Source organism: Nannospalax galili, unplaced genomic scaffold (assembly GCF_000622305.1).
Source record: "Nannospalax galili isolate Female #2095 unplaced genomic scaffold, S.galili_v1.0 scaffold1398, whole genome shotgun sequence".
NCBI classification, from domain to species: domain Eukaryota; kingdom Metazoa; phylum Chordata; class Mammalia; order Rodentia; family Spalacidae; genus Nannospalax; species Nannospalax galili.
The window spans coordinates 439,689-465,571 of record NW_008342016.1 but is presented as its reverse complement, the minus strand read 5'-3'; the positions used below and the strand labels follow the sequence as shown (position 1 = coordinate 465,571).

At 40.3% G+C, this 25,883-nt stretch overlaps 2 protein-coding genes across 2 annotated transcripts in view; one reads left to right on the top strand and one right to left on the bottom strand.

The window, feature by feature from the left end:
* The window catches only part of Ccdc173 (coiled-coil domain containing 173), a 44,695-nt gene extending 35,100 nt beyond the window's left edge, over positions 1–9,595 (bottom strand). The window contains exons 1-2 of the mRNA XM_017799284.1: positions 9,455–9,595; positions 1,041–1,267 (exon numbers count right to left, since the gene is read on the bottom strand). Coding sequence (XP_017654773.1) covers positions 1,041–1,267; positions 9,455–9,503 — 276 coding nt within the window. The 5' untranslated portion in view covers positions 9,504–9,595. The remainder of the gene's footprint in view (positions 1–1,040; positions 1,268–9,454) is intronic.
* A 58-nt stretch (positions 9,596–9,653) lies between these two features.
* Positions 9,654–19,501, top strand: Phospho2 (phosphatase, orphan 2). The gene is made up of 4 exons (XM_008837798.3): positions 9,654–9,910; positions 10,333–10,366; positions 13,260–13,433; positions 17,917–19,501. Exon 4 carries the CDS (start codon positions 17,943–17,945, stop codon positions 18,666–18,668), a length of 726 nt encoding a protein of 241 aa, XP_008836020.1. The 5' UTR covers positions 9,654–9,910; positions 10,333–10,366; positions 13,260–13,433; positions 17,917–17,942; the 3' UTR covers positions 18,669–19,501.
* Positions 19,502–25,883: the final 6,382 nt, after the last annotated feature.

Below are 25,883 nucleotides of genomic sequence, written 5' to 3'. Positions count from 1 at the left end.
TGGGCCCTCCCACATCACTCATCAAGAAGATGCCCTTCAGACATGGCCACAGGCCAGTCCAATAGAGGCAATTCCCCGATTGAGGCTCCTTCAACCCAGGTGTGTCAAGTTGACACTAAAGCTATCCAGAACACAGAGCAACTATGTCATAGCCAAAAGATAGAGACAACTCAAATGTCAACATTTGGTTGACATAATATCATCAAGTGACCAGATAAACTAGAATACAACTCAGTAATAAAAATAAGCAATACACATAACAATATGAATGAATCTCAGAATGATTTTGTTGAATAAAATCAATAATAAATAGATGAGTGGTGATCTCATAAGGTCTAAGGAGGAGTGACAAGAAGTATAGGACATGAGGAAACTTCTGGATGAGGAATTATGTTCATTACCTTTTTAATTTTCATATTTATCTTTGTTTTGTTTTTAAACAGGGTCTCCCTGTACCCTTGGTGACCTGGAACTCACTATGTAGACCAGGCTGGCTTCAATCTCACAGAGATCTGTCTGCCTCTGCCTTCTAAGTACTGGGATTAAAGGCATGTACCACTATGCCATTATCTTTTTTTTAGAAAAAGATTTAATTTTAATTTATGTCTATGACTGCCTGCATGTATATAAGTGTACCGTGTAGTACAATGCAAGTGGAGGCCAGAAGTGGCTGTTGGATCCCCTGGAACTGCAGTTATGGATGGTTGTTAGTCACCATGTGTGCGCTGGAAACCAAACTGGGGTCTTCTGCAAGCCAGTGTTCCAAACCACTGAGCCATCTCTCCAGTTCCTATGTTCATTATCTTAATAGTAATGATGGTTTTGGAGGTACATAGTACATACATATGTCAAAACTAACAAAATGTTTTCTTTAAATAGGTCATTTATGGTATGTTATTTAAATACATATCTTAAAAATGTGTTTCACTGTATTTATGACATTGTAAACATAAAGTTATATATAAAAGAAGTATAACATATTACTAAGAAACAAGAATTAGTTTTCAAAGCACATGCATGTCTGGAAGATTGATACTTACTGCATATGTATTTGTCCAATGTTTTACCAATTCTTGGGACTGGACATGCATTTTTTTCTTTGCCTGTCTTTCTGCACGAAGAGCTGCTGCTTCTCTTGTCAACCTGTCAAGGCTATCCTGAATTCTTTCCCACTCATTGTGTGGAATTATGGTGACTTGCTGGAGATCTACCTTGCTAGGTAGGAGAGGTGGATAGTACACTTCATCTTCTTTTGAGTTCTTCATTCCTAATACATGTTGAAACATAATTTTTTAAAAATTTCCAGGAAGAGTTTAAGTGAACTTTTTCTCAACAATTGCCATATTGGCATGATACCTAGAAATTGTCCCAAATATTTTACTTATCTTAAGAACAGCTGAGATTATGGGGGTTTGGGGAGAGGAAAGGAGGCCTTGTGAAATCAAAAGACATTGACATTAACTTTGTGGAATCTTGGTAACCTCATCTTTCAGGTTGACATCAACAATAACAATCCCAGCCGGGCATGGTGACGCACGCCTTTAATTCCAGCACTTGGGAGGCAGAGGCAGGTGGATCTCTGTGAGTTCAAGGCCAGCCTGGTCTACATAGTGAGTTCCAGGACAGCTGGGGCCATAGGAAGACCCTGTCTCAAAAAAAAAACAACAAAAAACCCCCTAAAAACCAAATAACAATCCCAAAAGGCTGTGATAAAAGCATTTTCAGAGTTAAATATGTCATTTCATAAATGGATAATCTTGGGAACACTCATCTTTTGGGGCTGTAGACATTGTGAGGGACCCTATACCTCTTCCCCATCGAGCAGTAGCAATGTAATTTGGAGAACCAACTACAGTCTTGGGGTAGGTCTAGTTAGTTTGAGAATACTTGCATCTCCTTTGCCAACTATTATTTCTCCAACATTATACAATGAAATAAGACAGAAAGTTCTTCTTTGTTTTGCAAGAGATATTCAAGAGACTCTCGGGCTTAACATGAACAAGGAAGTAAGAAAGATGTATAGGTACCATTCTATGACTACAAGATGAACCTGTGTTGAATGAACTTGTTAGTATGAAACACAAAGAAGAAGCAAAGGAAGGATCTAGGGCAGTAGTAATCTCATTTTGCTACTCATCAATGCAACATGAAGTCTACAGTGACAGTCTACAGCATGAGGAAGCTTCCTTATTTTGAACATGATTATTCTGTTACATTAATTTATAACATCCTAAATGATACAGTGGAACTCATTAACAATTCTCTTCAGAGACACACTTCTATACTTTTCGATAAAAGGTTTATTCTGTCCAGCATGGTAGCACATGCCTTTAATCCCAGCATTTGGAAGGCAGAGGAGGGTAAATCCCTGTGAATTTGAGATCAGCCTAGTCTACATAGTGAGTTACAGGTCAGCAAGAATTACATAGTGAGAACCTGTCTAAATAATAATAATTAATAATAATAATAATAATAATAATAATAATAATAGGCTGGAGAAATAGTTCAGCATTTAAGAATACTGACTGCTGTTGTAGAGGACCCAGGTTCAGTTCCTAGCACTCACATGGCAGGTAACAACTGACCGTAACTCTAGTTCTAGGGGCTCCAACACCCTCTTCTGGCCTCCCTAGGCATTGCATGCCTGTGGTACATTTACACACATGCAGGCAAAACACTCATACACATAAAATAAAAATAAAAATATTTTATTTGTGTATGTGAGAGAGCACATGTGTGCAAGTACCCTCAGAGACAAGAAGAGGGCATCAGATCCCCTGAAATTGGAGTTACAGGAGGTTGTGAGCCACCCTACATGGATGCTGGGAACCAAACACAGGTCCTCTGTGAGAGAAGTAAGCACTCATAAATGCTGAGTCGTTTCTCCAGTCCCCTACACTTTTAATCAATAGATTTTCTTAATTATCAACACAAAACTAAGCTGGGCATGGTGATACATGCTTTTAATTTCAGTACTCAGAAGGCTAAGGTAGGAGGACTGTGAGTTCCAGGCCAGCCTGGCCTACACAGCAAGACCCTGTCTCAAACTCAAAATACCCCAACCAAACTCACCCCAGTTACTTTAAGCAGAAAAGGAGCTCAGTATGGGTTATTTGGCACTATGCAGAATCTCCTAGAAAACCAGATTCATTCTTGGAGACTATACATGCGAAACAACACAAACCATAACAGGTTCCAGGGAAGGCCTTGTGGGAACTTGTTCAATTTACAGCTTGCATACTGGACACCATACACCTAAATCCTCACCACTGTTGCCAATGACATTGATACAGTTTTGTTGCCATTCTTTCCAGAAAATGGATTCAACGGGCTGTTCACTTTCTTAGATTCCTGTTTTCAGAATATAAGTCAGGCATGTTAAAATTGATTGCCTAAATCTATTTTTGTTCTATCCTTTGAAGACAGGGTCTCCCTGTAGCTCCAGCTGGCCTGGAACTCACTATGTAGACTAGGCTGGCCTTGCTTTCACAGAGATGCACCTGCCTCTCTAATGCTGGGATTAAAGGCATATACTGCCAGGCCCAGCTTTGGTTGCCTTAGTCTTAATCTTATGCCTGTACCCCAGTTACAAGATAGGCTGGAAAAAAATAATTCTACCTTCTTTCCTTAACAAGAGAAGGCTTGTAATGAAGGAAATTCATCAAAACAGAAAAGTTATTTGAATAATGAAGACTAGGCCAAATATAAACAATGTTAGGGTGATGTACGGATGAGACTTTGGATTCTAAAATAAAACAGGTACCAAATTTTTTCTGAACATACAATTTATTAACTGTGTAAATTAGCAAAAATTACCTAATTTTTCTGTGTTTGTTTCCTTAAGTGCAAAATGGGACTATTAACAGCAGTGCTGGTTAATTTTGCCAACTTGACACAAACTAGAGACACTTGAGAGAACCTCAATTGAGGAATTTCCTCCATCAGACTGGCCTTTGGGCATGTCTATGGGGTTATTTTCTTGATTGTTAATTGGTGTGAAGCCCCCATGCCCACTATAGGCAGTGTCATCCCTAGGCAAGTGGGCCTGGGTCTCCCTGTGGCCCCAGATAGTCTGGAACTCACTATGTAGACCAGGCAGGCCTTGAACTCAAAGAGATACGCCTGCCTCTGCCTTCCAAGTGCTGGGATTAAAGGCATGCACTACCATGCCCAGTTTGATTGGCATTTTTAGGAAGATTAACATCTTTCTTTGAGCCAACTCATTCCAATTTTTGAAACATAATACTTGTACATATTTATGGTGGCATACCTATAATCCCAGCACCTGAGTCCCAGCACTCAGGAGGCAGAGGCAGGCAGATCTCTCTGAGTTCGAGGCCAGCCTCATCTACATAGCATGTTCCAACCCAGCTAGGGCTACAGGGAGATCCCATCTCAAAAAAAAGACCAATAATTGTATATATTTATGAGGTCTGGTATCACATTTTGATCCAATTGTCTAAGATATTGTTACCATCTAGGGGTCTTATAGAGTTAATTTTCTCAGCAAATTAAAGAATTAAAGGCAGGAAGAACCTCAGACACAGCAAGTTAAAAAATTATTTATTATTCATTTATTTATTTGAGACAGGGTCTCACTGTGTAGCTCTGGCTGGCCTGGAACTCACTTTGTAGACCAGGCTGGCTTGAACTCAGATTTTTGCCTATCTCTGCCTCCCAATTGTTGAGATTGAAGGCATACACCACCATGTGTGGCTGAACAAATTATAAAAAGTAAAAAAACCCACACACATACACATGCTCACACCCAGAGAAAAACTCTCCACAAGTAGAGAAGGGATTCAGAAATCAAAAAATCCAAAACTCCAAGGGGGGCCTGGGTCTTTTTCAAGTGATCTTGGTTGTATAAAGCAGGTCCCCCTCTCCGAATTTTGGATTGGTCAATTTAAACAGAGAAGAGAGGGATGACAGACCACAGCTCCAAGCTGACACATGTCCAGGACTGGTTGGCTAAACTGGTCTGGACCACTCAACCAGAAAAGGGGCCCCACCTATGGGAGAAAAAAATCCCCTAGGTTTTTGTTTGTTTTTGTTTTTTTGTTTTGTTTTTCTTTACAAGCAGCTTTATTCATAACCATCAAAACCTTAAAACAATCTGTATATTAATTTATGTATATTTATGAAATAGGATGGGAGAGGACTAGAGAGATGGCTTAGTGGTTAAGAGCACTGGCTGCTCTTGCAGAGGACCCAGGTTCAATTCCAAGCACTCATGTGGTGGCTAACAATCACGCTAACTCCAGTTCCAGGGGGTCTGATGCCCTCTTCTGACATCTGGCTTATGGTACCAAATGTGAATTCCTTCCTGTGGATTGGACCTTAAAATCTAATCAAAAGGTAGTTGGTTGCACCCATAGTCATCGTGCCACTATTGCTCTAGCAGGCACCTCTTCCTAACATATTTGATAGTATAATAAGCAGAGTCTACACCCAAGCAGGACTGTTGGCAACAATTATTTTCTAGTAGCCTGTATAACACCTTCCAGCTCTATGAAAACAAGGCAGCAGGGGAAAAGTTTCTAGTTCAGTCCCAATTTGGTTTGTCCATTTCAGTTCCAAGGAAGAGTCCATCCTGGTAGAGAGGTATTGTGGCAGAGATGGCTGGAGGAGGAGCAGAAGCTAAGCTCTACATCTTCAAGCAGGCACAGGAAGCAAGGGCAAGCCCCTAGGTTTTTGTCTTAAGTGAAGACAAGGGAAGTTTGCCATTTCTGTTACTTATCAGTGGCCTTATCTGTTTGTCAGGGATTTAGTCCCTCATTATGAAATGGAAAAAAAATAATTTACTAAAATTATTAAGGGGTTCAGAAGAGTAAATAAATAGCCCATCATGGCAGAACCACTCCCTGCAAAGTATACAGTAGTAAGTGGATTTTGGCACAGTAGAGCAGGATGTCAGAAAGTTGGGTTGTACACAGCATGAACACTCCTCTTAGATGTCTCAAACATTTTGTAGAAATACATTGTTTTGTTCAAGGAGATTTTTTTTCGTGGACTATAATACAGGAACAGAAGAGAGAAAACAGCCACAAAGGCAGGAGGAGAACTGGCACCTATAGAGAAGTAAAAAACATGCTCATAGAAATCTTGGGAATGGCTTTTTATGGGCCTTTGAAGATAAGTTAAACTCCCTTTTTTGTTATTGTTGTTTATGCACATGTTTGTTATTGTTGTGTAAAGATTGAGTCTCATGTATCCTCAACTTGCTGTGTAGCCAAGGATGACCTTGGATTCCTGATCTTCCTACCTTTACCTCCTGAGTGCTGGTATTATAGGCATGAGCTACCAGAGCTGTTTTATGTAGTGCTGGGGAAAGAAACCAGGGCTTTGTGTGAGCAAGGCAAGCACTCTACCCACTGATCTACATTCCCAAAGGAAAGACTTGGTTAGTGTCACAACTACAGATTATTTCACATACTCTATTTTCAATCCATTAGGTTGATGTAGAATTTAGTCCTCTGAAGGCAATCTTGTTTCTAAGATTCCTATCTCCCAATGGCTCTCAAACAATTTCAGTAGAACCTGTTAGAAAAGTTAAGGTAGAGAGGTCAAGGCACAATTGAAAAATTGGCCAAAGAGACTATAAATAGGTAAACTCCAAGCATTAGACAAGGGGAAAAAAGCAGTGGCAAAAAGCCTAAAGATACCTGAAATCTGTCCATGTGCCTTCTGTTACTGTCTCATGTAGTCTTGAATTTGCTATGTAGCTGAGGATGACCTGAACTAATGAGTCTCCTGGTTCTAGCTCCCAAGTACTAGGATGATAGGAATGCACCACTGTACTTGGTTCATTGGGTGCTGAGATGGAACTTAAGGTTTGCACATTCTAGACAAGCACGGTACAAACTGAGCTACATCTCTAGTTCATAAAATCTTTTTTCATTGAGATATAATACACATATCATAAAATCTTCCTTTATTGATCTTTGTGAGTTCAAGGCCAGCCTGGTCCATATAGTGAGTTCCAGGTCAGCTGGAGCTACAGGGAGACCCTGCCTCAAAAAGACCAAAAGCAAAAAAAAAAATCTGCCTTTATTAAAAGTGCCAGTCAATGGGTCTCATCTATTTATAAGGTGGGGCAGCTAGGAATATTATCTAGTTCTAGAACACTTTCACTCTATCACACCTATTAGAAATCATCCCCTATAGTCCCTCTTCACAGTCCCTGTCTGTCACTATGGGTTTGCCTATTCCAGACAATTCACATACATGGAATCACATCTGATCTGTCTGGCTTCTTTCATGTACTTAATATTTTCAAGGTTCACTGATGCTTTAGTATAGGGTCCCACAACTCTCTTTAAGGATATTCTCCAAGACCTAAGGACCTCTCACTAAGCCCTACATCTTTAATTAATTAATTAATTAATATTTAATGTGTATGAATATTTCACCTGCATATATGTAAGTGCACTTGTGTCGTGTAATGCCCAAAAAGGCCACAAGAGGGCGTTGTACTCCCTATAACTGGAGTTAAAGAGAGCTTTTAGTCACCATGTAGGTACTAGGAACCAAACCTGAGTCCTCTGCAAGAGCAGACTGTGCTCTTAATTGCTGAGCCATCTCTATGCTGAGCCCCCCCATATCTTCTTTTTATTTTATCTTATTTCTTAAATTTTATGTGTATGAGTGTATTGCCTGCATGTATGTAAGTGCACCCGTGTTGTGCAATGCCCACTGAGCTCAGAAGAGGGTATCAGATCCCCTGGAACTGGACTTAGGACAGTTGTTAGCTGCCACGTGGGTGCTGGGAATTGAACCTAGGTCATCTGCAAGAGGGATCAGTGTTCTTAACTGCTGAGCCATCTCTCCAGTCTGTCTTCTTTTTTAAAAAGAAAGAAAGAAAGAAAGAAAGAAAGAAAGAAAGAAAGGAAGGAAGGAAGGAAGGAAGGAAGGAAGGAAGGAAGGAAGGAAGGAAGGAAGGAAGGAAGGAAGGAAAGAAAGAAAGAAAGAAAGAAAGAAAGAAAGAAGGAAAAAGACAGTGTAGCTATGTTGCTCAGGCCAGCCTCGAGCTCAGGATCCTTCTGCCTTAGCCTTCTGAGAAGCTAGGATTACAGTTATGTGCTAGTGTGCCTAGCTTAGGTCCCAACACTTCCCAATACTGCCAGCCTGGGGACATGAACCTGTCTGGGGAACAGCACCATATTTAAATCATAACATCAAGGAACTCCTAAACACAACAAAGCACAGCAATTATTTGCGAATGGGCTGTGGCGAGGGGGGGAATCAAAATTTTTAATATTTTATTATTTTTATTTTATGTGTATGAGTGTATTGCCTGCATGTATGTGAGTGCACCCCTGCTGTGCAATGCCGCGAAGGTCAGAAGAGGGAGACGGATTCCCGGAACTGGAAACTGGAGTTAAGTACGGTTCGTAGCCGCCATGTGGGTGCTGGGAATCGAACCTGGGTTCTCTGCAAGAGCAGCCAGTGCTCTTAACCGCTGAGCCATCTCTCCAGCCCGGGATCAATGTTCGTTTTTTTGTTTTTGTTTTTGTTTTGGTGGATCAATTTTTAAAAAATGTGTTTTATTTATTATTTTTATTTTAGGTGTATGAGTGGTGCCTGCATGTATGTAAGTGCACCCCTGTTGTGCAATGCCCACGGAGGTCAGAAGAGAGTGTCTGATCCCCTGGAACTGGAGTTACATATGGTTGTTAGTTGCCACGTGGGTGCTGGAAATTGAATCTGGGTTGTCTGAAGAAGCAGCCAATGCTCTTAACCACTGAGCCATCTCTCAAGCCCCACATCAAACTTTTTAATGTTCCCACTGCACAGGTAGACACTGGCAGCATTGGTGGGAGAATGGCTGTTTGTCCCTGAGGGTGGGGGTGGGGTGGGGGTTATTGCTACAGAAGTTCAAGCAAAGCAGGAGGACCGCGCAAATTTCCGGGGGTGGGGGTGCTAGTTGTTACTATGATTATTAAACTCTTGTAGTTGGACTTGATAAAGAGTACTTTAGAAATACCACTTCCAACAAAATCAAACTTTCTGTCCTGTCAACTAAATTAGTTTAAGTAGCTTATTTTTTACACTATCAGAGCATATGACTTGAGGGGAGATTTAACTTCACTTTAGTATGCAAAAGATATTTTCCTGAACTTTAGAAAAGACCACTCAGCGGGTCTGCAGCAGAGTGAGGAGTTCCAACAGGTCAACAGTATTTCTGTGACTGCCTGAAGATCTCACCAGCCAGGCAGTTGGGGGTGTTTCTGGTTTTTTCTATCCCTATTCTGTACACTTTCTCCTGCAAACCCTCGTGTACCTTTTCCTTCTTGCAGCCATTCACTTGACGGCGAACGGTCTAACTTCCATAGAATCCAACGATTCTACCGGGCTGCTTTCGACGTGGTGAAGCCCATTTCCAGAGGTACCGAAGCCCCCGCCGTCACCCTCTGCCGGCTTCCGGGAGCAAACCCGGGCCAAGGCCGCTCACCTGCATCTTCCCTCGTCTGTCCAGAGCGGCGGCCAAAGCGCACCTGCATCTCTGACGAGTCCAGCCTGCAGGGCCTACCCAAGGAGGTGACTACCACCCAGTCTAAGCCCGCGGAATGTTTCCCAAACTGTTTGGTTGCTCAGCAACACGCCGGAAGTGACGTAGCCATCGCGAAGGAACGCGGAACTCGCCCCCAGCCGTGGGTCGGAGGACTGCGCCTGCGCGGCGGCGGCGGCGCGGGAGGACCAACCGGCGGGAGGCCGGCGGAGCGTGGAACGGCTGCTGACCGGTCCTGGGTCAGTGAGGAGCCGTCGCCCGGCATGGCCTGCGTTCCGGTGCGCTCACGGGTGTCCACCCCGGCCAGGTCCCGACGCCTGCCTTCGCGTGGACCCACAGCTGTATGAGTGCGAGGCCCCGGCGTGGTGCCTGCGGCCCACACATTTCCTCGCGGGCAAGGTGAAGGAACAAGGCCCATGCTACAGAAACCCAGGGATGGATTACATAAACCCTATTTGGTGTTTGAGGCATGGGCAGGACTAGATGAGGCTCTATTTGTTGTTGTTAACTAGGGCTGTTAAAACTTGGTTGTTGTCCCCAGAGCATTCATGTTAAGAGCTTTACTATATTTTAGACTGCTTGTAAACAAATTATAATCAGTGTGCTTGGGGAACCAGTCAGAACTTTAATGGCACAAAATCTTCTAAGTGGGCATGTGATCGGTTTCAAAAGATCCTTTCCAAACACATAAATGTACGAATGATTACTAACTAGTTCGCATGATCACTTAATTAGGCAACAAATTGGAGTTCCCTCAAGATGAAAGCAAGTAATATTTTTAATAATGAAGGTTCTAACACAGTTGTACTGTCTTTCTTCAGGTTTTCTATCAGATGTTCCACAGTAATAATGCTGGTAAGTATGAAAGGATTAATAAAAAGAATATCTGTAGACAGAACTTTGCGCACATACAACACTAGTGAATTGCAAGCACAACTTAAAACATGTCAAGAACTGAAAAAAGTGAGTTGTTGCCAGATTTGCAGGCAAACAACAATCTGCATAGTTTTGTATAAGACCCAAGACTTCTAGTGAGACATGAATAATTACAGCCAGACATGAATAATTGCACCAATGGCCACATCAGCAGATGTTGCCTTAGTTTTCCTAAGCCCCTGTTCCCACAGAGTAATGCAGAGTTGCAAGAATTCCTGTGATTTTGATGTGTCTTGCATTGTAGGGCAGGAACTCTGAAAGGAGGAAACTCAGATCATAATGGACAATGTGCACAAGCTTTTCTAGGTTGTTCACTGTGCAGACATCCTTGAAACAATAGAGCAATGGGCATTGAGTGCATTGTTTGAAAGATAGAAGCAGGAGAGACCATGAATTTGTCTCCCAATGAAAATCCTCTGGTTTTACTAAATTAGACAAGTATTGAGTATCATAAAATATGTCAGTGATTTTCCAGTTTGACATAGATATTTGACTTCAAACTCCTGATTACAGCTCAGAACTAGAGCTTTACATACGAATTGATCTCTAGTTTGTTCTTTGTCTCATGTTCCTGTTGTGAATTGAAGAAGGTAACATTCACATCCTGGTCTGAAACCATTTAAATTATTCTGTAAATAATGTTTTAACCAACTCGCAAGAAAAAGTACAAATGACATTTGAATCATTCATTTATCAATACCCTGCCACTGTACACAGGAACTGTTTTTTTTTACTTTTATTTAGAGGTTTGTTTTTAATTTTGTGTGTGTGTGTGTGTGTGTGTGTGTGTGTTTGTGTGGTCAGAGGACAACTAGTAGGAGCTGATTTTTCTCCCCCTACCTTGTGGCTTCTAGGACTGAACTCCGGTTGTCAGGCTTGGCAGCAAGTGTCTGTACCCAGTAAGCCATCTTGCCCCTCCCCCTTATTTTATTCTTTTAGACAAAATCTACTATGTTCAGGCTGGCCTTGAACCCACAATTATCCTCATTCAGCCCTCCAGCTGCTAGGACAATGATTTGTACCACTACAACCAACTAAATACTTACTTTTTAAAAACAAAAGACAATTATCTTGTGATTTCCTTTCAGAATTTGAACTATTAGTTTCTATTGGCTGAATAAATTTTCTTCCTTTTTTTTTTTTTTTTTTTTGAGACAAGTTCTCCCTGTAGCCCTGGCTGGCCTAGAACTCACTTGCCTCTGCCTCCCGAGTGCTGGGATTAAAGCTGTGCACCACCACACCTAGCCCTTTCAATAAATTTTCTTTCATATGGTTATTATGCACTTATGTAACCAATCCACAATTCTTTGATGTCTGTGTAGCTTCTAGTTTTCATTATTGTGAAAAGCATGTAGGCTCTTATTACATTACAGAAACAGTGCAAACACAGAGACATCTTGTGTTTTTGGAGACAAATTCTCTAAATTTTTTTTAAAACATTTGTTTTCATTGATGTGTTTCTGTAGCTTATATGCTCATGAAGGTGCCCACTGAGGCAGTCCCCAGGAGTTTAAGAGTTCCAGGCGGCTGTGAGCCACCACACTTGGGTGCTAGGAGTTCTACTTGGGTCCTCTGCAAGTGCAACATGTGCTCTTAACCACTGAACCATCTTTCCAGCCCTAAGAATAGATTTTTTTTTCCTTTCTTTTTTTTTAAAGTGTGAGAGTGTATGTGTGTGTGAGAGAGAGTGTCATTAGCGAATGCTTGTGAGAACACACGTAAATGTCAGAGGACTATTTTTCAGGAGTCAGTTCTCCTTCCACTGTCAGTTCTAGGGACCAAACTAGGGTAGGTCAGCTTGCTCCACAAGTGCTTTTATCCCCTAGGCCATTTCACTGGCTGTCTTTTTTTTTTTTTTTTTTTTTTTAAACCCACAGAGTAACACTGTAGCCCAGGCTGGCTTCACATATGCAGCAATCTGCCTGCCTCAGCTCCTACTGAGGATTATAGGTGTGAGCCACTGTGCCTGGCATGTTTTTGGAGTTTTTTTTTAAATTTTTTTAAAATTTAATGTGTATGAGTGTATTGCCTGCATGGGCGTTAGTGTGCCCATGTTGTACAATGCCCAAGGAGGTCAGAAGAGAGTATTGAATTCTGGAACTGGAGTTAACAGACAGTTGTTAGCCACCATATGGGTGCTGGGAATCAAACCTAGGACCTCTGCAAGAGCAGCCAGTGCTCTTTGCTCTTAACTGCTGAACCATCTCCAGCCCCACAATGTTGAGTTTTTTTTTTAATTTATTTTTATTTTATGTGTATGAGTGTTAAGCCTGCATATCTGTGCTATGAGTGCCCATGGAGGACAGAAAGGGCATTGGATCCACTGGAACTGGAGTTACAGACAGTTATTGGCCACTATATAGGTGCTTGGATTCAAACCCAGGTCTTCTGCAAGAGAAGCCAGTGCTCTCAAACACTGAGCCATCTCTCCAGCCCTTGTTTTTGGAATCTTAATAGAAGGACTTCCAAATAAATTCATGTTATCAAGTCAATCTGTGCACTTCTTTAATTTTTATAGATTTTTAAAATTTTAAGTATATCACTAAAACTATGAATACTTATTGACAGTAAAGTATGGTGTTCCCTTTTATTTAACAGCCCTGGGATGATGAAATTCAGTGAGCTTAACACATATGATTTTAATTGCTGGATAAAAACATTTTCATATAATATTCTCCTGTTTTGTCTTTATTTCTGGTCATCTTGTATAATCAAATTTTGTTTCATTGCTAATACATGCTTTTTTGATACAAGGAAAGACAAGATAATTAGAAAACATTTTAAGCCTTTAAAATACGTCTATTAATTTCAGGAGTCAAGAAGTCTTCATTCCTTTCCTCCAAATCAGAGCAGTTTGTTCTCTGTATATAGAAATGGAGTAATGTTTAAAGACAACTGGCAACTGGTGGATGTTTAAAACTGAAGATTATAATAACCTAAGCTCTATGCTGAAGTAAGATTAATTGCAGTGCAAATACCAATTTGGGTAAGTGTTTAATAAAACCTTATATTAAAAACGATTTATATGAAAAAATGTAAAGTTGAAAAAATATTCTTTTTTATTTTTATTATTTTTTATGCGTATGAGTGTATTGCCTACGTGTATTGTCATGTAACAACATGGAGGTCAGAAGAGGGCTCCGGATTCCTCTGGAACTGGGGTTAAGGACAGTTTGTAGTTGCCATGTGGGTGCTGGGAATCAAACCTGGCTCCTCTGCAAGAGCAGACAGTGCTCTTAACTGCTGAGCCATCTCTCCAGCCCTGAGAAAAATATTCTTAGATTAACATTAAAAGTGTGTTCACTCACTCTTGTGCTATTTGGAGAGTAGTAGTACAGAAATTTCAGTAATTTGTGACAAATTAGGCCTAGGCTTAAGGCAGTATATAACGGACAATGAGTTACTTTATGGAAAGTAAGGTTTTTTGTTTTTGTTTTTTTTCCCCTGAGGTGCTGGAGCTCAAACTTAAGAGTCTCACACTTGCTAGGCAAGTGCCCTACCTCTGGGTTACATATCCAGCCCTGGAAAACTTTTTAAAAATTGTACATTCAGAATGCTCATAAAGCGTGTTTAACTAAAATGTGCTTGGGTACATGTGTTAATGTGATCATCAATTATGCCTTATTGCTATTTACTGCATTATTCATATGGGAAAGTGAATACCCCACTTAAATCTCTGGTAGCCAGCCAGAGATACTTGGATTAGATATCTAAAAATATAAGGATCCATTGTATCAGAATATTGTATGCCATCTAAACTTATACCACAACTAGGTGTAGTGGCTCATACCACCTGTAATCCCAGCATGCAGGAGGCCAAAGCAGAAGGATCACAAGTTCAGGGTCAGCCTGATCTACAGAGTGAGATCCTAGCCCAAAATAACCCATCATTAGCAATAATAATTACATAAACTGTTGGGAGCCTATGTTATGTAAAGTAGAAGTCTCTTTATATCCGGATAGCTCACGAGCTTGGAGTTATGTGCTGAGACTCCTTTCATAGCAGGGTGCTTTCCTGGCATTTTTCCTGACTCTCCTTTTGAAGTGCCCGCCACAAATGCCATAGCATAAACATGGCCTCTGGCTCTAGGAATACCATGCTTTCCTGTGTGATTTTTCAGGTAGTCAGCAGTCTGGCAGCATGGCAGAAACCCACTTCCATATGCAAATAGAATGTCTCACAAAGTATCTATCAGCCAAAGCTTTTACCACTACCCCCATGGTATAAATATCCTAGTCTTAATAATTGAGAGCTAGAAGCGGAGCTGGAGCTAGAGCAGGAACTGGGTCACTGAGACTTGGAATAAAGAGCTGTACCACGGAATCTGACTGAGCTGAGTCTGTATCTCCTGCCTGCAATCTAGTCTCCCCGGGGGGCAGCATTCCTCCATCACTGGCTCATGGATCCCAGCTTCAGCCGCCTTGCGCTCTCCCGCGTGATCCAGTGGCCAGTGGATCTCGCATCAAGAGGAAAGCGCACGGGGGAAATTAAGGCGGTACACGGCTGGACAGTGCTCCAGCAGCAGAGACCCACAGAGACACGGAGAAGCCCGCGGACCCGCGCCGCAACTCTCCAGGCGTGCCCGCGCACACCACGCCAGGGTGCCCAGCGCGCACGCGCCATATCCCCAACAGTAAACAATACACACAATAGAAAATATGCCTTGTAGGTGATTTGTTTTCTAGATACACAAAATTGACAGACATAAAGTACATGTGTCAAGTGCTCTATCCTGTCTTCACAACTAGGTAGCTTTTGTAATAAGCCAGAAATTACTTGTGGTTAAATGCCATGTTTTCTATTTTTAACTTATTTCTATCTTATTTTTGGAGTTCTTATCTTTTTAGGATTTCTCTATAAAACCTCACAATAATCATAAGTGGACTACAGTGTGTTTTGGTTAGAGTGTATTTTGAATAATGAATATTTTTATGTAACTAAACATTTTTTGTTAAAATTACGTACTTGGTATTTCAGAGTAGTAACTAGCTTTACTGTCCTAATTTTTAGGCACTGGAATGTTACATACTTAAAAACATAAAATTGTCTCAGTGTGGTGTTAATCCCAGCACTCAGGAAGAGAGGCAAGTTGGTCTCTTGAGTTCAGGCTAGCCTAGTCCACATAGTGAGTTCCAGACCAGCCAGGGCTACATAGTGGGACCCTGTCTTAAAAAAAGAAAAAATGAGGATGAGTTGTACCTAATAGGATATGAGAATTAATTGAGATGATTATGAGTGATCTTTCAAAAATAGTTGTTCCACTTTTTCTGTTTGTTCACATATACCAATGTTACGTTTTTCTGGGTAGTCTGTATGATTACTGTTATTTTCTTCTTATTTTTTATGTGTATGAGTATTTTGCCTGCATATATGTAAGTGCTCTGTGTCTGTGCAATGCCCAGGGAGGCTAGAAGAGTATCAGAGCCCCTGGAGCTGGAGTTAAAGATAAATGTTAGCTGCCATGTGGGTGCTGAGAACCGAACCCAGGTCCTCTGTAAGAGCAGTCAGTGCCCTTAACTTCTGAGCCTTCTCTCAAACCCTTGCTGTGTTTTTCTTTTCTTTTTTTTTGTACATAGTAATTTTTTAAAATTTTACTTATTATTTTATGTGTATGCATGTATTGCCTACATGTAGATAAGTGCACCCATGTCCTGCAATGCCCGTGGAGGTTATAAGAGGTTGTTGGATCTCCTGGGACTGTAGTTACGGACAGTTGTTAGCTGCCATGGGGGTGCTGGGATTCAAACCCGGGCCTTCTGTATGAACAGCTAGTGTTTTTAACCGCTGAGCCATCTCTCCAGCCCCAACACAGTAATTTTTAACCATATTATCTATTGACCAGCTTAATTTTTCCTTTTTTCTTGAGATTTATAATCTTTTGTTTCATTCAACTGAAAACAAAGACATTTGTCACATCATATGCAGTGTGGTTATTCAAGTAATTAGATTATTTGGCGCCTCAAAGCTAAACTATCTAGAGAAAATGCAAATAAGCATTCAAAACTCTTAACAAAAGTCATCCTAATTTTGGAAAATTGAATTAACCTCCATATCTCAATTGTTTTAAATTTTTTAGGATAGCATTAAGCAATCATTTAGTTACAACACTGACATTTAGAAATCAGGTTTAATCCAAAAGCTCTTATAAAACAATATTTTACAGAGTTTTGATTAGTATACAGAGTATCCTTAATATATTGACTTGTTACATAATATGAGGATTATTATAAATATTATAACCTGATAAAATAAATATCACAGTTATTGATAATTTAAAGATAATAAAGATAATTAAGCTGTATATTTAAAATTTTTTGGATTTGTTTTTATTTTATGTGTATGTATTTTGCCTGCATGTATGTATGTAGGTGCACCTATGCATACAATGCCCACAAAGGTCAGAAGAGGGCAGCAAATCTCCTGGAACTGGAATTACAGACTGTTGTTAGCCACCATGTGGATGCTAGGAACTGAACCCTGGTCCTTTGTAAGAGCAGCAAATGTTCTTAACCTTTAAGCCATCTCTCCATCTCCTACTTTTCTATTCTAATAACTTTTATAAGTTTGACTGTCAGAGATTATTTTGGGGTGAGGAAATGGCTCAGTGTAAAGAACTTGCTGTTGAAGCACAAGGACCTGAGTTCCAGTCCCTAGCACTTAAGTGAAAATTGGGTGTGTAACATACACCTGTATCCCAGCACTGGCAGACAGAGACAGAGGGATCCCTGGGGCAAGCTGGCCATCTAGTCTAACCAATTGATGATGAGCTCCAGTTTCACTGAGAGACCATGTCTCTAAATCACGGTGAAGAACAATAGAGGAAGATGCCCAGTATCAACCCCTTGCCTCCACACGTGCTTGCACATGCACACGCCACCACCACCAATAACAACAAAGTATTTCATTACTTCTATTTCTGAATAGTTCTGTAATTTCATTGTGTGCTCAAAGAATCATCTCCACTGGCACACACTGACACTCGTACATAATTGTTCTCCGCTTAAAATACTGAAAAATGGATTTTGCATCTTAGGACAAAGTGCTTAAATGACGGTCCTAAAAAATGCTTAATCAAGGGTGGTTGTGGTAGCTGGCGCATGCCTTCAATCCCAGAACTCAGGAGGCAGAGGTAGGATGGGTTTCTGTGAGTGAGGCTAGCAGTCTGCATAGCAAGTTCCACACTTAGGTAGCTGGGGCTACATAGTGAGACCTGTCTCAAAAAAACAAACAACCCAGCTTAATCACTAATTTATAGTCCTTATTTGGGGAATGTGGGGGGAGGTCTCACTTTGTAGCCAGGTTAGCCTCCAGTTCTTATTCCTTTTGCCTCAGCCTCCTCAGTGCTGAGAAAACAGGCACGTGCCACCATGCCAACTCATAGCAGGTTAATGTTGTCTTCACATTTTAAATAAGTATACTAGATACGTAAACACAACATGTTTATAGAATAATATTTCTTCTTTTTCAGGGCAATCCAAATCTATTACTGGAACCATGAAAGTTTTGTTGGTGTTTGACTTCGACAATACAATCATAGATGATAATAGTGACACTTGGATTATACAATGTGCGCCAGGCAAAAAGCTCCCTGTTGAGCTACAGGATTCTTATCAAAAAGGGTTTTGGACAGAATTCATGGGCAGAGTCTTTAAGTATTTGGGAGATGAAGGCGTAAAAGAAGATGAAATTAAAAGAGCAGTGACATCAATACCTTTCACCTCGGGGATGATAGAACTTTTCAACTTTATAAGAATTAATAAGGATAAATTTGACTGCATCATTATTTCAGACTCAAATTCAGTCTTCATAGATTGGGTTTTAGAAGCTGCCAATTTTCATGATGTCTTTGATAACATGTTTACAAATCCAGCAGCTTTTGATAGCAATGGTCAGCTCACTGTAGAAAATTGCCATGCTCATTCTTGCAATAGGTGCCCAAAGAATCTTTGCAAAAATGTAGTTCTGGTAGAATTTGTAGATAAACAATTACAACAGGGAGTGAGTTATGCACGAATTGTGTACATAGGTGATGGTGGAAATGACATTTGTCCAGTAACCTTTTTAAGTAAGAATGATATTGCCATGCCACGGAAAGGATATACTTTACATAAAACTCTTTCCAGAATGTCTCAAGATCTTGAGCCGATGGAACCCTCTATTGTACTTTGGTCTTCAGGTGTTGAAATAATTTCTCATTTACAATTTCTAATTAAAGAGTAATGTGCCAACAATTGAAATATGTATTAGTTAAGATTGGGCTCAGCAGCATAAAACTAAAATCCCCAATATCTCGTAGCTTTTTTAAAATGTGAGGGTTTTTTGTCTTCAAAGAATTCCAATGATTTTTTTTTTTTGAGGCTATTTTGTTGCTAAACCAACCTCAGCTATTGATTCCAACCCATGATCCAAGGTTGCTATCCCAGCTCCAGTTCACAGTGAACATTCTGGCCTCTTAAGAACCAGGGAAGTGCAGTTATAACCCTTTATTTAAGGATATTTTCCAGTTGTATCGAACCCTTCTGGTATCATTAGCCCAAACCTAGTCCAAAAGAAAGGAATGGAAGTACAGTTTTCATTCCAGGTGATCCTGTACCCAGGAAAACTGGAAAAAAAAAAAAGTGCATAATTGAGGTAAGTGCAAGTCATGGTCTGTTCTAAGGGTGGTTGATTGGTAAGCTATATGTATTTTGTTTTCCTGTGGTCATATTTTACTCTCAGACATTTATTTCAAAATATGTCCAGCTGCCTGATGTGCTCTTGTTCCATCAGTAAGTCTCACAGAAACTTGAGTGTGTTCAAGATTCAGCTTCTCCATAATGCACCACTATGGCCCAGAAAGGCATTGTTGTTGGAGGTGTAGTAGATGTTAATACTGTCTTACAAGAGGTTCTGAAGACTGCCTTCATCCAAGATGGCCCAGCATGGGAAATATGCAAAGTTGCTAAATCCTTAAGCAAGTGCCGACCCCATCTTTGTACGCTTGAACTGTGATGAGCCTATGTAAAGATGGTGGAGGAGCTTTGTGCTTTGAATTAAAAATCAACCAAATTAAGGTTGGTGACAAAAAACTAAGGGTGTGGATAGGCGTCTACAAAAGAGAGGGGAGACCCCATAAATTGCCTGGTTGTAGTGTGCTATGATGTCATCAAAGAGTACTTCAAATGCAAGCTCATTTTCTAAACAAAAACAAAAACCTGATGCTTTATTCACATAATAAAAGGTTCTCAAATGTATATAATGTCCTCCCAAATCTGTTTTTACAATAGGAATGCAGTTTTTAAAATTTGTTTGGAGGTAGGATGTGCCATGGCATATGTTTGGAGGTCAGGGAACAATTTATGGGAGTTCTTCCCAGCTTGTGGCACCCAGGGAAGGAACTCAGGTCAAGCTTGGCAACAAGCACCTTTATGTGCTGACCATCTCACCAGCCTGTAATGCAGGATTTCTTATTGGAAGTTTTCATCAGCCTCAGGATTTCCTTTTGAAATGAAATGCATATTAATGTTTCTTATATTTTATGCTTATTTCATAGCATCATAGATAATAACTGGTATGCTGGTTTTTGTTTTTGTTTGAAAATGGAGTCTTGCTATCAAGAGTCTTGCTAGCCTCAAGCTCAGAATCCTGCCTTAGCATCCAGAATGTTGGGATTAAATATGCACCACCATACATGGCTTCAGTATGCTAGTTTCATCAGTTTGCTGTTTATATTTGGGAGTTTAGTTACAAACAATAGAGTATAAATTTGTATGAATACTCAACAATTAAGAGACTTTGATGTAGCCAGGCATAGTGGTGCACGCCTTTAATCCCTGCAGAGGCAGGGGTTCTCTGTGAGTTCCAGGCCAGCTGGGGCTACAGGGAGACCCTGTCTCAAAAAGACCAAAAAGAAAAAAAAAAGAGACTTTGATGTAGGAATATTAACAAAATACCATCTGACCTAAACATTTTTATAATTCCATGCTAATCTCTAGGCTCATGTTTAGTCATGAAGATTCAACAAGTAGTAATGTGCTTTTTTTGTAACTTCCAGAAATAGAAATACTCAGTATAATGTAATGGGGAAAAATTAGACCTATAGTCTTTTTTTTCCCCCTAAATACTAAATCTTTGTTTTGCTTTAATAGGTTAGATTATGCCGAAACACTTCTCTTACAAATTATCATCTGCCTATATGTTGAGGCCAATAACAAACTATAGAACTTAAAAAATAAGATTTCACTTACGATAATAGTTGACCAAGTAGTTTAGACCATACAATTTTCTGAGAAGGTCTAGAAAAACTCACAGCTGGACAAAATATTAGAAATAGCTATTCAACACATCAAAGAGCTGATGAAGAATTTCTAAGGAAATGCAGAAATGTTTCATTGTGTGTGTTGACCTCTCTTAGGTTATGTTGCTAAATGGTTATATTGATAACCTCATGAGTAAGAAGAGGAGATGTTGGAGTGTAGAACTTGTGCTGGTAAGAATGATTAGGAGTAAACAGGTGTTAAAGGGATCGCAGGGCTCTAAAATTTGTTTCTCAAGAGGAAGTAAACATTCTAGGTATGACAGACAGGAGCTCTAAGGTGACCACTATGATTCTTGTCTTTTTGGTGTTCTGGAAGGGCTATGACTTGCTTCAAGTCATTAGAAAACCATGAAGATGATGGTCTATACATGATGATGTATACATGATTACATCAAATTCTAGTACCCTTCAATTAATTCCTTGTTAATTTTGAAGAAATAAGCTTTCATGTAGTGACCTGGCTTTTGGAGAGGGCTACATGGCAAGCAACTGAGATTTGACAGCAGAACTGAATGGTGTCACCTGTCATAGGTGGATCCTGTCTTAGGGGAGCCTTACCTGAGACCAGCTAAATACCATGATTGCAGCCTTAGACCATAAAGCACCAGCCAAGCAGTGAGATAACAAGGTTGTGGTAAGACACTAACTTTGTGGGGATAATGTTATATAATAGTAAGAGTAAGTATAATGTAATATAGTAAGTCTTCAAATCTAAAAAGTCTTGTAAATGCATTGTAAGGCACTCAGTAAAATCCCTAGCCACACAGAGACATGAGTTGAAAGCAGCAGAAGATTCCATCCAAACAGATGTGTAGAACCTAAAGATACTACGGTTTTCAAAGACAAACTTCTGAGAATTTTGGCAAAGATTTGAAAATTACATTTTAAAGGGAGTTGGAGGGAACATAGTGAGATGGCTTATCAGGTACAGGCACCTGAAGATCTTAGTTCAATCCTGAGGATCTGGATGGTGGAAGGAGAGAACCAACTCCTGCAAGTTTTCTGATCTAATCCTCCTGAATCCACTTCCTGAGTGCTGGTATTACAAGTGTGTACCCCTGTGTCCAGTTTTGTTTGTTTGTTTGTTTGTTTGTTTGTTTGTTTTTAATACAGAGTAGCCCTGTAGCCCCAGCTGGCCTGGAACTCGCTATGTAGACCAGGCTGGCCTTGAACTCAAAGAGATCTGCCTGCCTCTGCCTCCCGAGTGCTGGGATTAAAGGCATGCACCACTGTGCCCTGCTTACATTCAGTTTTAAAATATGCTTTTAAGGGTCATTTGTATTACAAGTTATTATACTTCTAGGGTACTTTTTCTCAACACTGTTGCATGTATGTAAGTGCACCTGTGTGGTGCAGTGCCCTCTGAGCAAGAAGAGGCCCTCCAGTTTGATCCCCAGGAACTGGAGTTACAGTTGTTAGCCACCATGTAGGTGTTCTGCTGTAAGAACAGCCAATGTTCTTAACCACTGAGCCTCTCTCCAACCCTTCATTTATTTTTATAGCATATTTTTTTACTTCAAAAATTATTTTGATTCTTTGACAATGTCATACATACAAACAATGTATCTTGATCATATCTACCCCACATGCCTTCTACTCCCCCCAGACATCCCCAACAGGCGCCCCTCTCACCTTCGTGTCCTGATTATTTTCTGCCTCTTTTTAAAAAATTTTTTAATTTAATAACCACATGAGTATAAGAAGCATTTCATTACAGCTTTAACATATTCAGCAATAATTTCCAGAGCAAGGATACATTCTCTTTCAAAAGTAGCTGTAAATTTTTAGGTTCATAGTTGAATTAATACAATTATACAATATTGAACTCAGTATAAACCCTGTAAGACATAAAATTGAATGAAAACTCATTGAGTCCCTATGTGTACTTTTTTGTTTAACTTTAAAAAAACTTTATTGAGAATTTCATACATGCATATAAGGTGGTGTGATCAAATCCACGCCCACTCCCTCCCTTCTAACACCTCCTGTATCTTTCCATCACTTTTGTCTGACAACTTTGTGTACTCTTTCTGTTCCAAAAGCCAAAAATGTTAAAAGTTTGGGAGCTCTTATCTAATCTCTAAAAGATTTTAGGGTTACCTCTTCAAAGGGGGGAATGTTAGAGTAGCAAAAAGTCCCGTTAAAAAGAGTATGGCATATCTTTAATTTTTATTTTATGTGTATGAGTGTATTGTTTGCATGAGTGTAAGTGTACCAGCATCATGCAATGCCCGCAAAAGAAGAGTGTTGGATCCCCTGGAACTGGAGTTACAGACGGCTATTAGCCACCATGTAGGTTCTGGGATACAAACCCAGGTGTTCTGCAGGAACAACCAGTGCTCCCAACCGCTGAGCCATCCCTCCAGCCCCAGCATATAAAATTTTATCTTGTTGAAAATGACTGTGAGGGAAAGTTAGAGATTTCCCTTTAATATCTCATACACTGGTTCAAGAGACAGCTCAGAAATCACTAGGGTAACTGCAGGATGGGGTACAGTGGTTTTTTTAAATAGTGTTTGAGTGAAGCCAGCGTGGTTGCCCACGCCTTTAGTACCAGAGGCAGGCAGATTTTTTTAAGTTCAAGACCAGCCTGGTCTACATACAAATTCTAAAAGGCCTTGTCTCACAAAGACCCCCCCCCAAAAAAAAATAGTGTTTGAATGAGACTAGAATTTATAGCAATTTCTCAGGATCAGATGAACTGTTTTTCAGAACATGAATGGGAGAAGGATCCTTTATTTAATAACCCCACAGTGTATCTTCAGATGAGAGAGCATACAGTTAAATAATAATGAGCTAACTATGCTTTACTACCAGTACTCACATTTTGGATGCTCTCCTGCACATAGTATTTCTGTTGTAGACAGGTTATTTAAAAAAATGTGTTCTGTGAGGTTTATGGAATAATTTATTCTGGGCCAAGAGCTAAATCTATCGTTTACGTTATACAAACTGATGTCTGTGTGATGGTGGTTCATATGGAAACAAAATATTATCGTGGATGTTTCCTAACACAAAATTCTTGGAAGCTCCTGTTGTTTATGGAAGATGTTACTTGGAAAAAGTTAGTCTCTCTTTCATATTTAAGTGATACATTTTCAGCTGTATATATAAGCAACTGGCAACAAATATTTACAAAACTAAATACTTGTTGCTACATAGAATTTTTAAAAATATTTTTATTTCGTGTGTGAGTGTTATGCCTGCATGTAGATAAATGCACCCATGTTGTACAATGTCTATGGAGGACAGAAGAGGCTGTTGGATCCCCTGGAACTGGAATTATGGACAGTTATTAGCTGCCATGTGGGTGCTGGGATTTGAACCCGGGTCTTCTGCAAGAACAGTGTTCTTAACCGCTGAGCTATCTCTCCAGCCCCTACCACAGAATTTTTTAATCAGTGCAAAATGGAGATTTGCTCCACATTGTTCTACCACTGAACAGTCACAGTTATAGCTTTTTACATTTATTCATTTACCTGTGTGTGTGTGTGTGTGTGTGTGTGTGTGTTCATGCATGCATATGGAGGTCAGAGAACGCCTTACAGGAGTTGGTTTCCTCCTCCCACTTGGGGATTGAACTTAGGTTGTCAGGCTTGGTGGCAAATGCCTCCACTAAGCTGTCTCACTAAAATCACATTTTTTCCAAACAATGTTACCTTCAGTTGAATATGAATGTACATTGGTGTGTGTGAGATATATGTGTGCTGTATGCACATGAGTGTACACATGGAACCATGCAGAGGTTATGATGGTGTGCAACCTCCATTGCTGTCTTACTGCTTTGAGATAGTCTCTCTCTCTTTGTGTGTTTTTAAGACGGTCTTCCTGGCCTGAAACTCACTATGTAGACCAGGCCTTGAACTCACAGAGATCCGCCTGCCTCTGCCTCCTGAATGCTGGGACTAAAGGCATGTACCACCACCTCTGGCTCCAAGACAGGGTCTTCCAGGGTCTCTTAACTGGAAGGTTGCCATTTGAGTTAGGCTTGCTGGCCAGTTGAGTGCTCAGGGTCTGTCTTTCTTTGCAACCCAATGCTAGGGTTACAGGAACAAGCAACCATGCTTGACTTTCATGGGCAGCAGGGATTTGAATCCACTGAGCTATCTCCCTAGCCCTGTACACTTTTTATTTTGAGATGGTATCTTTTTAAGAAGATTTATTTTTAATTATGTGTATGTTTGTGTATGTGCACATGAGTGTAGGTGCCCTTAGAGGCTAGAAGAGGAAGTTGGATCCCTTAGAGCTGGAGTTTTAAGTGTCTGTGAGCTGCCTCTTATGGATACTTGGAACTGAATATGGGTCCTCTGGAAAAGCACTCAACCACTGAACCATTTTTCCAACCCCCAGGGTCTTACTCTATCACAGACTGACCTGGAACTTGAAATCCTCTGCCTCAGTGCTGGGATTACATGCCAGCTCAATATGAAAGTATATTCTCAGAGAAATCCATTGACAACTTTTATGTTCAGAAAAATACCCAAATTTTGGTGGTGAAAATAGTCACCAAATACTTCTTGGATACCTACAAAACAGGAGTGTCAGAATGTCTTACAAAGATGAATGCCTTTTAAAGAATTTTAAATTTGAGAGGGTGTGTGTGTTGCCAAGGTATGCCTCTTTTTTTTTTTTTTTTTTTTTTTTTTAAAGTCTTTTGGAAATAGGGTCTTCCTGTAGACCCAGCTGGCCTGGAACTCACTGTGTAAACCAGGCTGGCCTTGAACTCACAGAGATCCACCTGTCTCTGCCACCCAAGTGGTGGGATTAAAGGTGTGTGCCACCATGCCTGGTAGTATGCTTCATCTTAGTATTCATCCAAATAGAAGTACTTATGTAGGACTGGAGTATAGCTCAGGTCAGACACTTTCCAAGCTGTACACACACTCACAAAAATCCACTGCTTTGATGGAGTGTATACACTGTTGCTAGAACTCAACATGATGATAAGCAGAACATATACATAGTCATGCCACCTTTTCATTGCTGTGACAATACATAAGAAAGTATCTTAATGGATGACTTTATTAAGCTTCAATTTCAGAGGTTTCAGTTCATGATCTGCTCCATTGCTTTTAGGCCTATGAGAGACTAACATGGCAGGACATGCATACATGGGAAAGCTGCTCACTTCATGGTGA